Here is a 16092-nt window from a genome sequence, read left to right on the forward strand (position 1 = left end):
CAGTTTCAGTTTAAAATTTCTCATCACACCAAGAATTAGAGTTATCTCCATTTGAGTTTTACTTTTTTATTTTAAAATGAGGAAAGAAGAAAGGGTAAAAATGAGTATACAACTTTTTAACACAGAGTATAAGCATGTTAAGAATGATTAATGAGTTAGATATACTAAAAAATGTTCAAAGAAAGCAATTCTTTATTGTTGAGCTACCAGTAATTACTAGTATAATTATCATTTATAAATTATAGACAGAGATTATATATTGTGCTCCTGTTCTGTACTATATATTTAATATACATATGCTACTGTATTACATATATATCATATAGTATCTACCATGTATTGTATAATATATGTTCTATATATATATTATATACCATGTGTACTACATATACTATGTATACTATATATATTATATTGTACATATCATCTATTATATAGCATACAAACTAGCTTATATAGTATACAGTATAGTATGTACGTAGTATAATACTATATGATATATAAAATATATTATTTATACTCTATTGTATATATGTAGTATAGTAGTTTATGTATACTATAAATTGTATTCATAGTATACTATACATTATGCAATATACTGTGTTATATAATATGTAGTATGTAGATATACATACAGACATACACTTACATGGACACAAATATAATCATATTTATGTATTATATATTATATTTTCCATGCTTTCTTTTTAATTTCCCAAATTACAGTTGTTCCTTCCATTTTTAGCCATTTCCTGTCCTTTCCTTTTCACAATATCTGTTGTACATTTTGGATCCCACTAACTCTTTCAGTTTTTTTTTTATCCTAGGGAGACAACACAATGTTCACCCACTTAAAGAATCCAACTCATTTCACTCATGAGCATCATTTAAAGTTGTGTTCATTCACCTACAAGAACCTCAAGATGATTCTTCTTCAGAAATGAGTAGATTTATGGTACTATAAATTATGATAAAATTCTTATCCATTCTGCTGTTGATGGGGAATCTACCCCTGTATTATCAGGCTCCCCATTGTGTGGAACATTTTTTTTCTCTCCTTTGGATTTAGGCCTATGAATTTTCTTTTGAATTAAATGTGTTTCTTATCCAGAGCATATTGATGTATCTTATATCTTTAACCATTCTCTCTGTGTTTCTTTTTATTGTTGAATTCAGGCCATCTACATTAATGCACCGGCTTGTCTCTGTAATGCTATTTTCCTGATACTGGCTACTTCCCTTTCCTCTCCAATTTCTATCACCTTGTGCTGCTGTTCCTGGAATCAGGGTTACCTATCTCTATCTCTTTCTAGAATATCCTTTAGTATTCTTCACATGATTGGTTTGATAGTGATGCATTTTTTCAGTTGTTCTTCATCATGGAAGTATCTTATTTCTTTATTAATTTTTAAAGATAGTTTTGCAGACTACATCAATCTGGTTTGGAAGTGGTTTTCCTCAGGGTTTGAAATACTTGTCCTCTGTGTCTTGGAACATGAGAGGGACAGAGAACAAATTAAAGAAAGAAATACCTGAAATTTCTCAATGTGAAGAAACATGTAAATATCCAGATAGAGGAAACTAAAACTTTCTCAAAAGATTAAGTCAAAGTAAGGCTACAGTAAGGCATAATTAAATTATTAGAATTCAAAAATGAATATGATCCTGAACCAGGAAGAGAAAAGAAATATGTCACATACAAGGGATACAAATGAGGCTACTATCAGATTTCTCCCAGAATCTTCCAAGCCAGGAGAAAGTGGGATGACATTTTCAAAATGCTATAGAAAAAAAGATCACTGTCAATCATGAAAAGTTTAAGGCTAGGAATAGTCGTCTAGGCCTGTGATGCCACACTTGTACAGACTGTGAGGAAAAATAATACAGAAATCATGAGTTTCAGGCCAGTGGTCTTAAGAGAAAGACATTTTCTCAAAAACAAACAAGCTAGTACGCAAGCAACCATCAAAGTTATCTGGCTAGTTGTCCCTCAGCAATGGAGGAGAGACAACAAAAGCTGAGGTAATTCAGAGCCAGTAGAATTGATTACCTTATAAGAACTGCTGAAGGAAGTTCTGTCTGAAAGAAGGGGATACAAATTAGAAATATGAAAATATGAATGTATTAACTTACCGGTGCACAGTGAATTTACAATACTATCATACAGGAATGACTTTATATCAATCGTATCTTTCATATGAAGTTAAAAATCTGAATTATGAAAGGTAATAACTTCTATATTATGATAAAGTGCAAACTATATAAATGAGGAAAGTCATAATGTAAAATGTGGCAGGGATGGAGTAAAAGTTTTCAACTATTTTATGTGATCATAGTTGCCTCAAGTTGTATCAATTAACCTATGATAGTCTCAAGGTTATGTTTGTTTATGGCTGAATAGTACTCTATTGTATAAAAGAAACATATGTTTATCCATGTCATATTTGATGAGCATTTGGGTTTTTTCCAAGATTTAGTTATAAATTGTGGCGCTGTAATAGGATTGCACATATGTCACTGTGGTATAATATATTTAAATCTTCTGGGAAGATACCCAGGAGGGTAATAACTTGTACCTGGGTTGAATGGTGCCTCCAATGCTAGTTTTTTTTTTCTTTTTTGCAGAAGTGACACATTAGTCAGTGCAGCCACAGGGGTTGCACCAGTCTGCATTCCTACTAGGTAGGAGGAAGGATTCCTTTTCCCCATAGACACCCCATAATTTGTTATTGGTAGATATTTTGGTGATAGCCAATCTCTCTGGAGTGTGATGAAATCTCACTGTTGTTTTAATTCACATTTTTGGAATGATCAATGGTGTTGAACATTTTTTCATATTTTTATTTGCCATTTTATATTTCTGCATCTGAGAAGTGTGTGTTCATCTCAAATGCCCACTTTTGGATTGCATATTTGAATTTTGGGGGTCTGGGTTGTTTTAATTCTTCATGTATTTAACATGTAATTTTTCTGTCTCAGGGACAACTGGCCATAATTTTTTCATCTCTGTGGGTCTCCTTTTCAATGTGTTGTTTATTTCTTTTTTTCTGTACAAGTTCTTTAATATGGTTCGATTTCATTTGCTGATTCTTTTTAGTATTTCCCGTGCAGCCTGGGATTTGTTCATGAAGTCTCTGTTTACACCTTTGTCTTGAAGATTTTTACTTACTTTCTCTTCCCGTAGATTTAATGTTTAAATCTGCAGTTAATGGGCCATCTACCCCTGTTTTATGGACCTGTTATGTGGACCACTGTTTTCTCTCCTTTGGCTTTAGGAGTGTGTGTTTTAGTATTTAGATTTTGATCAAGTTTGAGATTAGTTTCATGCCATACTCATAAGTGAAATGTTTATACGTGTTTACATGTGTAATGTTTATACACTATATAATAATGTGTAAACAATGTAATAATGTTTACATGTGTAAACATTATACTGTGTCAGTGTGAGGAAAAAGAAATTATAAACAGGATGCAAAATGTAAATGGATACTGTGAGTAGGGAAGAAACTGAATGAAAAGAAAACTGTAATGGGCAAAATGGAAAATGATGGAAAGGAAAAGAAAACAGTTTGCATATATACATACAAGATAGTTAAGATGGTTATACAGGTGGTTTCTGTTAGGTCACTGGAAAAGAAGTTTTGTTCTAATAAAGTTTGGGGTAATATTTCATGTCTGAGTCTTGTACCCTGAACAATTACTAAGAGTATAACCACATACAATATATTACTGTTATTCTCCTACTAAGCGTGGTTTGAATCTCTATTTGATATTTCTAAGTTTTTTTCTGTTTAAAGTAAAACTTTAAGAACTTATTAGCTTCAAATTAGTATAAAACTGATTATGTAAGATTTACAATCAACAAAAAAGTATAACAGTATCACAAAGCCTAAACATAATAAATCAAAGCACAGCACCATGGAAAATTATCCAATCGAAAAGAAAGAAAGGAAAGAGGGAAAGATCTTCAAAATAACCAGAAAGATGGCAGTAGTAAGGCTTTGCTATAAATACTTCCTTGAATGTAAATAGAATAGATTTGATACTTAAAATGCAGACAGTAACTGACCGAAAACAAGCAAAAAGAAAACATAAGGCCCAATTCTGTGCCACCTGTAAGGAGTTCATTTCACCTTGAAGAACATGCATACACCAAATGTGAATGAAAGAACAGCAGGCACAGCTATGCTTAGATAAAGTAGATTTAAATCATATAATTTAACATGAGACAAACATTCCTATATAATGCTAAGGGGTATACTCATCAAGAAGTTACTCCAATCATGAATATATATGTGCTCAACTTTGGAACACCTAACTAAAGAATAAAATATTAATAGACTTAAAATACTTATAGTGTTATTCAGTCAGAAAATCAATAGTGAAACATTGGACCTACCCTACTTAGTAGACCAAACTGGTCTCACACACATACAGAAAGCATTTCACCCAACAGTAGCCAAGTACACACCCTCACAGAAATGTTCTCCTTGCTAGGTCACTATCCAAGTCTTGTAATTTTAGAAACATTGAATACCCTTAAAAGGGTGTTTTCTGATTAAAATTGTGTGAGCCTAGTAATAATTGCACAACTGTGTTCAAACTGATGAATGTTCTCCCAAGCAGTAAATGGGTGAAAGAATAAACAAAAAGGGATATTAAGACAAATCTTGAGACAACCTAAAATGGAAACATAAGCTGCTGAAACTTGTGAAGCTCATCAGAAGAAGGGCAGCGGGAATCAATCATGGCATAAAGATGCTCCTTGGTGTGATTTGAGAAGCAGTTACACAGCCGATTAGTTGTGTAAATAGCATCAACTGGTATTGTGTGACTTGTGCATTTTACAGTGTGTAAATAATTCAATAAAGAAAATGATAGGTTAAAAAACAAAAGCATAACATTTAGTTATATGCAAAACCACTTCTGTTGCTTAAGGGTGATTTCATTGACGTGTATTTTGGGACTGTACTCATTTTATGACTTTTGGCCAAATTTACCAGTGCAGATCCTCACAGAGCACCCTGTAGGTAACTGAGACTGAGTGAAGACATTACCACTTGCAGTGAGATGGCATTTAGGATGCATTTCTATCAATATTTTCTGTTTCCAACAATAAACAATGCAGTGAGCCTCGGGAATCTGCTGTGCACTTGAATCCAACTTGCTTTCATCGGGCTACTCTAATGAAGTCTGAGTGCCAGGGCTTTGTCCATGTGGACTCCCGTGACCTCATTGGAAATGGCAGGAAATCCTGTGGTCACACAGTGCAAAGAGATTAAGGCAGAGTTTAGCTTTGAGTGCAGCAATCCCACCTATGCACAAAGGGGAGCTGCAACCAGGTGACTGGAAATTGACTCTGTGAACACGGATATCTGACCTTGGTTTTCTTTTTCTCATGAGGATTTTTTTTGGAGTTGGGGAGTGGGTGCACCAGCAACCATGCTTGATATTCACAGTGAAGTACGCCATCATGTGCCATGGAATGAATGACCATGTCACACAGATGAACAGGAATATGATCAGCATTTCTACATAGTTACAGTGCAAATGCTAGTGTGAGTGTGATTGTTTTGTACTGTACTCATGGTCTAGGTGGATTTAAAAGTCTTGAGGCAGAGAAACTGTGATTCTGTCCTCAAGAATTTATATATATTTGTCTTCTTTATTAGAAATCAGCCTTAATAATATTTTATTGATTTAAGATATGAGATTTTGACTGACTGTTGTGTAGATGAAAGATAGGTTGAATACAGTAAAGAATGACCTATTTTTTTTTATTTTACTACATGAGAAAGAACCTGTTTTTTTTTTAGAAGAACAAGGAAACACATAAACAGAGAAGTTCACTTTCCTGGGAACGACTTCTTTGTTAGTACTCGATGTGGGATAGATTTGTGACTTACTGAGTCACATGTTTAGACCAGAGACTGCTGACATGTAAGCTGGTACTGTGGGTCAATCATACAAACCCAGGTTTGAACAAAACAAAGAACTAAATCAAACAATGTGTAATTTCATGACTGATTCACTAAAGAACTTATTTCCAGCAGATACTATGGCCCCTTCTCCTAGATGATACACAAATTCATCTGCTCCCAAGCTGGATTATGGCTTAAAAGTCAGTATTCTTCTATTTACTGCAAGGAGCATCCCGTTGTGATTCCAGCCACCCAGAATCTTGCAGTGTAATAATATTGCCTGCAGAGGGGCGAATGCTGAAGGCAGAGCAGAAGGAAGCTCTGCTGCTGTGCTGAGTGGGAGGAATGAGGGTGATAACCATGTACCCCTGAGGTTTGTTCACTGAGCCTGGACAGCGAAGTAATGGGAGAATTCCTCCCTGTATTTGCATGTAGTTTCTTTTCCAACTATGACTCTGTAGTTTTCAGATGCTTCCATAATGATATTCCCTGCTCATTCTATGGGCTTAGGTAAAGAACTCAGGAAATGAATTTCAGGGTAATAACTGGGTTGAAACTTGGTGATGGACACACACACACACACACACACACACACACACACACACACACACACTTTTTCCAGCAGAATGAACTCAGGGCCGAGCTGGGATTGGAGTGCCTGTCTTATTGCAAGGTACAGCACACTTGGCCTTTCACTCTGATCACTGGGCTGGTCCTGAAGGTTTTCTTGTTATCCTTCTGTGGTCCCAGAGTCATTTCTCACTTCGGCTGCAAACTCAGCTCAGTGATCCATCTCTCTTGTTTGGACTCCAGATCTATAGAGATGTTGACTTTTGTCCTGACTTCGTTCATCCTGTTTATTTCCCTCCTTATGACTATCGTTATGCACAGCAACATAGTGGTCACAATCTTGCTTCTCCTACAAGCCAAGGAGTGGCAGAACCTTTCACCACCTATTCCTATCTGTGGTGGGAACCGCCCATCATGTGTATGCTTTTAGTTGTATATTTCGTCTTCATAAAATACCTGATTATATTTTTGCTTTGCTTACCTTATGGAGATCAAAGATGCTAGATACTATTTTCCTGAAAAGTTAAATTTGATATAAAATTTATTCTCGAAAGCAGAAAAAAAAGAACAGAAAAGCAGAACCAAGAAAGTTCAACTTCTTCAGTCTAATATAGGAACATTTCAATGTAATTTATAATAAAATATTTAAAAGTAGAACACAGTTCTTCACTCAGAAGGGTAAATTCAAGTAGTTTCAGTTGTATTTTAGACAGAGATAAATCTTTAAATTTTGGTAAGAGTCTTTTTTTGTACGTAACTGCTGTGCGTAATGATTACATTGATTGTGGGGAGATTGTAGAGGTGCACAGCGCTTCTCAGTTCTTAATTAGTGTCCCTTTGCCTGGCCCATCTCCTCTGCCCCCGACCACTCTTCTTCCCTCTCAGATTCAAAGGCTTTATTTCCATCTGCTCTTCACCTCTTTTTCACACATTTTGCCTTCCTTCCTCCCTCCTCCACCTTCATTTACGTTCTCCTTTGGAAAAGTCTCCTCATTTCGTAAGATCTATCCTTTCTTTTTCTCTTTCTTATATTATGTAGATTCTAAGAGTCACAACAGGCAGAGAAAGAGAGATAGAGATGGAGATAAGGAATCGGACAGCTGTCCAGGAGTTCACCCTGGAGGTCTTCCCTGCAGTCCAGCAACTGGGGAAGGTCCTCTTCCTGCTGCACCTGCTGGCCTACCTGGCCCCTGCCATGGGGAACTCGCTCACCATCACCATCACCTGAGCTGACTGATGCCTCCACATCCCTATGATCTTCTTCCTCAGCACTTTCTCCTTCTGTGAATGTGGTTTCATCACCACAGTTATTCCTGAACTGCTGAACACTTTTCTTTTAGGACTGCAAAAAATTCGTTTCGCTTATTGGCTCATGTAAGCGTTTTCCTTTTTGTTTCTTGGGTCAACAATTTTCTTCCTCATGCCTGGATGTCCTTGGATCAATACCTGGCCATTTTCTTGTCTCTCTACTACTCATCCATCACGAATGTAAGGATCTGCTTTTTTCTGGTTTCTTCTGCTGCTTTTTGTTCTTCACTCTTATCACTGGGCTAGTCCTAAAGTTTTCCTGGTTGTCCTTGTATGGCACGAATGCCATCCCTCATTTCTTCTGTGACCTCAGAGCTCTAATCCATCTCTTCTCTTCTAACCCCAGACCTATGACTTGCTGACTTTTGCCCTAGCTTTGTTCATCTTGTTTACTTGCCTCCTGATAACCATCATGGCCTACAGCAACATAGAGGTCACAATCCTATGCTTCCCATCATCCAAGGAGTGGCAGAAAGCCTTCTCCACCAGCTCCTCTCACTTCCTTGTCTTTTCTCTGATGTATGGACCTAATCTATGTGAAGACAAAGCAGACCAGCAGGCTGAACTCCACTTGCGAGGCTGCTCTGATAAACATGATGGTAACCCCACTGCTGAACCCCGTCATCTACACCATGTGCAACAAGCAGGTGCACAAGGCACTGAGGGTTGCTATTTCCACGGTGAAGTTGTAGAATTAGGGCCAAGAGCTTTGCAGGATTGATGAGTCTTCTTGGTCGTCTAGCTCAACATGCTCCTGTGGTTAAATCTCCTCTGTAGAACCTTCACCTGCAGCGGTCTTGAGTATGCAAATTTTCACCTAAGAGACTGCTACCATACCTTACAATTCCTCTCAGTGTATCCCAACTCAGATTGGTTCTTCATTTTGTACTGAAGGAAATCTTTCTTGGTTTTGGGCACATCCGTCTTCTGAAAATTTTGTTCAGAAAATTGTAGTGATTCTAACAGATACTAATGGAATAAGAACTCCTCCCTATTTGTATCTGCTGATTCAACTGATCATGGAGGAATAATATCTGGAAAGAAACTAGGACTATGAATCCAGCATGTATAGACTCTCTTGTTGTCATTGTGCCCTAAATAATACATTAACAAGCATTCAATTAGGATTTATGGGGTTTTTTGGTTTATATTTATCCAGAGGTGATTTAAAGCACTATAGAAGTCTGATCAAGGTAACACGCACATACAATGCCATTTTATGTAAGGGACTCCAAACTCCATGGACTTTGGTCGTTACCAATGCACAACCGTGATATAAAGTCTGAAACCTAAGGACTAAGAATTTGTCCATCAGATTTAATAGTTCACACTTATGGTACATTCTTTTTTTTGTACACATGCAGTTTTATTGTAACAAAGCAACTTGTACACTTTGAACGTTTAAAATTGCACATCACCTTTTCCTTTCCAATGAAAACAAAAAAAGATTTTAAAAATAAACCAACAAAATTACATTAGAGAATGTCAATTCCAAATAAAACCCTACAGGTTCTGATTCTCCCATCGAATGGAAGGGCTCAAGTCATCATTAGGAGATAATTTTATTTTTGAAAGTGTCATCTTAAACTGCAAGGATGTCTGTTAACATCACAATTAAACATGCCAAAGGAGAAGCCATGTTGTCAAATGCCCGCTTAACCCACCCAACATCTCAAACCCACCCTCTGCTGACCTTCTATACCCCATTTTTAAAAAGTTTTTTAAAATCTTTTTTTAAACAAGAGATAGTAGACAGGTACATGTTGGTAAATGCAAACTGTTCATATTCACATAGAGACACAGTGTAATCTCTGAGCCCAATATACAGAGAAAGGAGGAAAACAGCTAGAATTCTATGCACTACTACACAGGGGCCTAGCCCCCTCCAGCTTCCAGCAGAGTGAAGGGAGTGGAGGGTTTTCTTTTTTCCCACAGAGCACGGTGGTGGTGTTGATTCCAAAAGTGAGTGTGGAGACAGGAGGGGATCAAAATGAATTTAGAACAGAAGGTTGTAGAGATCCTTTTCCCACTGTGTTCCAATCAAGGTTTCACCCCACAAAGTTGAGAACCACGGTGTGTGAGAAGAGAGACCTCAAGAACAGGGTGACTGAGCACAAGAGGGGAAAAAAGACTGTAACTTGCTCCCAGGGACTGGAAAAAATTAAAATTAAAATTTTAAAAAAAGAAAAAACAAGAAGACTGGAATCCATCAGTGTTCAATTAGTCATCTTCTCCTTCATCCTCCTCTCCTTCCTCTCCTTGGTCATCATCTTCATCTTCTTCACCCTCATCTTCATCTCCTTCTTCATCAATGTCTTCTAATCCATCTTCTCCTTCATCATCATCATCATCATCATCATCATCATCATCATCTTCTTCTTCTTCTTCTTCTTCTCCGTCCCATTCCTCGTCATCCATATCAGGAGCCAAATAGTACTGCAATGGATTTGGCCAAATGTCATCTTTGATGACCTCTCCCAGCTCATCCGCACCCGCATCAGAATGGTCAGTAAACCAAGTAAAAAAGCTCTCAGGTTCTTCATGCTTCCTCTTCCTACTGGCTTTATTCTGTGTTTGACCTGAATGTTTTGTCAAATCCTTTCCAGATTTCCATTTGATTTCATTGGACTTTAAAGATAGGTCACCACTCTCATTCAGATGAAATACTTTGGAAAGAACTTTATTTTCAAAGTAAGGATTTTCATCAAAATAAAAATCTATTCTGTAACCTGATTTTATGTCTTCAAATTCTGTCACTTCAACTCTGGTCAAATAATGCAATGCTTCTTCATCTTCTTCCCCAAGCAGTGCAGACACTTGTGGATGGTTAACAAATGTTGTTACCCCAAAATTGGGGATTTTGGCGATCAGTTCTGATCTCTTTTGAAAAAATGGTTGGCGGAGTTTGTTATATTTCTGTTCTACTTTCAATATCTCCTCACTGGCTTGTTCATTAACTCTGTCTATTTCATTTTGTACTTCATCAATATGTTCAATTGCCTCTTGTTGTTCTTTTTCTCCCTTGGGCAGGCCCTGAGAGGCCAAAGCTCCCTTGGGGCCCAGAGACTGGCGGCCTTCTTGGTCGGAGGGGTGAGCAAAGACTGGTGCTTGGGGGCCGTGACACGAGGGAAGTCCCAGGGCCAGGCCCAGGGTCGTCTCCTGCCACAGAAAGTGGCTCAGGCACGGACTGGTACATTCCTATGGTTGGATTTTCTAGTGCTAAGGAAACAGAGAAACCTTTGTTTAGTGCTGTAGAAAGCAATTTTTGAACTTCAGAAACCAGTCGTTTCTGAAAAATGTATAAATCATGATACAGTAGGCTTATAAAGAGAAACACTTTCTTATTCAGTATTCATTAATTGTTTCTGCTTATGCAAATGAACATCCAGTAATCTTCTTACCTTCTCTTCAGCAACCTGTTGGTTTTAGAGATGCAAATCGCTCAAAGATTCTGGGTGATTGAAATGGACCCTTTCACTTAAACAGCTCTCAGTCTAAAAAGTGTGTTTGATAAAATCTCTTTTTTAAAAATTTTATTTAAAAGGAAAAAGTGAAAAGCACAAAAAAAAAAAAACAAAGCTATGTAAGGGTACAGGAATACAGAACTACAAAAAAAGAAAAAAAAAAGTAAGACATCACCAGTTAATAAATTACATATTATCATCTTAGAAATAGTTGCTCAAAATCACAGTATCACAGAATACAAAGTGGACATTCAAACAGTGAGACTGCAAACAGTTGTGTTCAATGATCCAACCAAAAACATTAATATGGTCAGCTATTTAACACCCCTAAACACACTTGCTGTTGTATCCTTTAGAGCTCTTTTTTCCCCTCTCTTTTTTACATCAAAATTTACACATTTTGTGTTTTATTACTCCTTAGTTCTTATTACTTTTTTTGGGGGGGAGAGAATAAAGTCAAATATGGCAAAACAAAGCTGTCTGTCAAAACCAAGGATAGACATAGCTCATGATGTAAAACAGAGTACAAGGTTATCAACAATGGTAATCAACGATGTCTCTTGTTTCCTTAAAAAGAATTGTCTATCTCATTAGATATTATAAAGTTGAACAAAACAGTAGAGAACAAGACCAGTAAAACTTAGGCATTGTAAACATTACAGGACTTCCAAAGGAGACAATAGTCAAACCAGAATGAGCATCTTAGTGAATCTTATTGACTTCAAAGTAGTTGCCTATACCCTCAAACTTGCTACTATCATACAGAATGGAACAGAGCCCAATCAGTCAAAACAAGATCATTGGAATATTACAGGACTTCAAAACAAGTTAATAGGAAATCAAAAAACGTTACTCTTATATATCCTGCTAATTTTTAAAATTTTTCCCCTTAATTAAAACAAACATAAGAAATAACTAAATAAGTTTTTTAAAGAATAAGGGAGAGGTTGAGATAAAACAGGACATAACAATATAACAATACAGGTCAAAGCAGGACTGTTTCAGCAACCTAGTGCTTCACCACCAAATAACCTGATGTAATAGTAGTTACCATAGTGTCTGTCTTTTTCCTTGAAATATTTGAATAAAACTTCATGTACTATAGCTTCAAATATTTGCATATCAAGAAGCCCAGAATAAAGCCTTTCCAATTAATAAGTGAAAATTTTATAAGGCTTCAAGGCCACATAATGGGGAATCATGATTACCACATATTTTTATATATTTGAATCATTACTTACATTAGGGAAACTATTCGGTGTTCACACATGCGAGATTGATTTATTTCACTTATGAGTATGGCCTCAAGCTGCGCCCATTTATTGGTAAATATCTCAATGTGATCCTTCTTTATAGCTGAATAATACTCCATTGTATAGAAATACCACAAATTATTTATCCATTCCATAGTTGATGGACACTTGGGTTGTTTCCAAGATCTGGCTATTACAAATTGTGCTGCTATAAAGATAGGTGCACATATATCACTGTGGTATGATGCTTTCAGTTCTTCTGGGAATATGCCTAGAAGTGGAATAGCTGGAATAAATGGGATTTCCAATCCCAACTTTTTGAGAAATCTCCAGACTGACCTCCACAAAGGCTGTACCAGTCTACACTCCCACCAACAGTGCATCCCACAGGTTCCGGTAAGTTGTATCTGCATTTTCATTTTCTTTTAGGTATTCTTTAATTTCTTCTTTAATTTCTGCTGTGACCCACTGATCACTCAAGAGTGTGTTATTTGGTTTCCATGTGTTTGCGGGATTTTTGCAGTATCTTTTATCATTAATTTCTAATTTCAGGGCGCTATGCTCCGATAACACGCAAGGGATGATTTCAATTCTTTTGCATTTGTTTAAATATGTTCTGTGAGCTAATATATGGTCTATTTTAGAGAATGATCCATGTACTGCTGAGAAGAATGTGTATTCTGATGTTGGGTGGAACATTCTGTATATGTCTATCAAACCCATTTGTTCACAGATGTGATTCAGTTCTGTTATTTCTTTGCTCATTTTCTGTCTGGTTGATCTGTCCCTTGGTGTCAATGGCATATTAAGGTCTCCTGTTACAATTGTGTTACTGATAATTTGACTTTTCATTTCTGTTAATAGTCTTTTATATAACTGGATGCTCTGGAGTTTGGTGCGTATATATTTAAGATAGTTATCTCTTCATCTTGGAGTTTCCCCCTTACGAGTATGTAGTGACCTTCTTTGTCCTTTATGGTCATTGTTGGTTTAAAGTTCACGTTGTCTGCAAACAGAATGGCTACTCCTGCCTTTTTTTTTTGTATTCCTGCTACATGAAGTATTGTTTTCCATCCTTTGACTTTCAGTCTGTGAGTATCCTTCTGGGTTAGATGGGTTTCCTGTAAACAGCATATGGTTGGATTTTGTTTCTTGATCCATTCTGCTAGTCTGTTTCTTTTGATTGGTGCATTGAGACCATTTACATTAATGTTTATTACTGTTAAATGCTGGTTTATTGTTGGAATGTTATCTCTCTGCTGTTGCATCTTTATCTTTCTGTTTGTTTAATTATTTGCTTTGCTTAGTGGTTTTTTCCTTTATGTATCTAAACTGTCTTTCAATATTTTTTGCAGGTTTGGTTTGGTGTTCATGAAGTTCTTCAGCTGTTCTTTGTCATGGAAGTATCGTATTTCACCATTGATTGTGAATGATAGTTTGCAGTATATGTCAATCTAGGTCGGAAATCATTTTGCTTTAGGATTTGGAATACTTCACTCCATGCTCTTCTTGACTTTATTGTTTGTGCTTAGAAGTCTGCTGTGATTCTGATAGGTTTTCCTTTATAAGTGATCTGTCTTTTCTCTCTGACAGCTTTTAACAATCTATTCTTGTGTTGGATTTCTGGGATGGTGATTATTATATGTCTGGGTGTCGTTTTATTTTGGTTATGCCTATTTGGAGTTCTATATGCTTCACTGATCCTGATGTCGGTTTCTGATCTCATGCTTGGGAAATTTTCAGCTATTACTTCTCTAAATATCCTCTTGACATCCTTTATGTTGTCTACCTCTTTTTCATTAATCCCTATCATTCTTATGTTATTCTTCTTTGCATTGTCTTGCAGTTGTTGAATTGTTGTTTCCTGATTCCTTGTTATTTTCAAAAGATCTTTCCTTTCCTGTTCAGTAGCTGCAATCCTGTCTTCAAGGTCTGAAATTCTGTCTTCACTTTCATTAAGGTAGTTTTTACAACTTTCAGTGGAGTTTTTTATTTCCTGTATATCTCTGTGCATCTGCATTATGTATTCTGTTTTTTTCTTATATTGCTCATCTAGGGATTCTATCTTATTGTTTAGTTCCTCCAGTCTTTTATCTGTGTTTTCTTTAGATATATTCAGAATCTCTTTCATTTCTTTTATCATTTCTTCTTTTATCTGGGAGATTATTTCGAGTTTGAATTTCTTTAAAGCTTCCTGGAGTTGCTTGTCAATTTCAGTAGCTATTGTGTCTGATATTTGAGGTGAATGGCATATATTTTCTTCTATATACATTGCTCCTAGGGTTTCTTGAGATGGGCTGGAGGTTTGAGTTTGTAATTTGGTCTTTCATTTTGTCATTTTCCTATATTTCTGTGTTTCAAGTGTTATTTGAAAGCTTTCTCAGGATCTGTTGAAAATCCCCTTCTATGTTTGCAGCTACTGAGACTCTGGCACCACGCTACCCCAAGCCACTGGGCCTGCAGAACCAATGGCCCTCCTCTGCCTGCTCATAACTCCGCAGTTCCAGACAAGATGGGCTTCAGGGACACTGTGCGCCCACCTGCCCCTTGGAAGCTCCACAGATCTCCAATCACAGCCGGGATGTGGAGGCAGATGTAGACGCCTCAAACCCACCTTTCCACTTAACTGCACCTGGAAGCCTGGAGGGACCCAGTCTGGGCTTTGTGCAGAGTGTGCTGTGCACTCCCCACAGGCTGCAGGGCCTCCCGAACCCGCGATGCTCCACCACCCGCAGGACATCCATAGTCCTCCAGACACACAGGGAGGCCGATGCAGGCTCCCCTGATTCACCCAGCCCCTCCTCTGCACACTGATGGCTAGGTGCGGGAGGCCCAAACAGGCTGGGCTCTGGGGATAGTGTGGGCCCACCCACCCGTCGGAAGTTCAGCAGTTCTCCAAGTGCAGCCGGGATGGGGAGGCGGAGGTAGAGGCCTCAAACCCACTTCTCCACTTCACTGCACCCGGAAGCCTGGAGGGTCTGGAACAGTCTGAGATTTGGGCAGAGTGTGCTGAGCACTCATCACAGGTGGCAGTGCCTCAGGAACCTCCGATCCCTCCCTGCTTGCTGTGATATCCACAGTTCTCCAGACACACGGGGAGGCCAATGCAGGCGCCCCAGATCCGCCCAGCCCCTCCTCTGCACACTGATGGCTAGGCGCAGCAGTCTGAAACAGTGATATAATCTCTTTAAAACTCTCTTTAAACTATGTGCATAACATTTAAGTTTGCTTATTTTTCTTGTAATTCATGCTGCCAAAGCCTGGATGCAACAGATTGCTGAAAGACACGTGGTCCATTCCAGCTTCCTAGGCAGCCCACTCTGCAGCTCTTGTGCCTCGCTCTCAGACAAAAGCTTCCTTTTCCCAGTAAGTGTATTCTGCTCTTAATCTCCATTGTTATTAAAATCATTCTCCAATTTTAGAGAACATGAACTTGCACCAGACATATAGCAGGTTTATAGATTCTTTCTTTATATCATTTGGAGATCATTGAATCATGACACAGGGGACTCAGTGTCAGTCTCTTACTCCTTTGGAATGCATACTTAAGCACTGGAAGATGTTCAACACTTACCT

The 16092-nt window shown here is 37.6% G+C and overlaps 1 protein-coding gene and 1 pseudogene across 1 annotated transcript; one reads left to right on the forward strand and one right to left on the reverse strand.

Moving 5' to 3' along the window:
* The first annotated feature begins 7569 nt into the window (after positions 1-7569).
* Positions 7570-8491, forward strand: LOC100715580 (olfactory receptor 6C75-like; annotated as a pseudogene).
* Positions 8492-9513: 1022 nt separating this feature from the next.
* LOC100715297 (protein SET-like) lies at positions 9514-15256 on the reverse strand. Its single transcript, XM_003466120.4, has 2 exons — positions 15131-15256; positions 9514-10958 (listed from the first exon to the last, which is right to left on the reverse strand). The coding sequence occupies exons 1-2, from the start codon at positions 15254-15256 to the stop codon at positions 10020-10022; spliced, it is 1065 nt and encodes a 354-aa protein (XP_003466168.2). The 3' UTR covers positions 9514-10019.
* Between the last annotated feature and the right edge of the window lie 836 nt (positions 15257-16092).

Source organism: Cavia porcellus, unplaced genomic scaffold (genome assembly GCF_034190915.1).
Source record: "Cavia porcellus strain 051 isolate PalLab524CR breed Dunkin Hartley unplaced genomic scaffold, mCavPor4.1 scaffold_23, whole genome shotgun sequence".
NCBI lineage: Eukaryota > Metazoa > Chordata > Mammalia > Rodentia > Caviidae > Cavia > Cavia porcellus.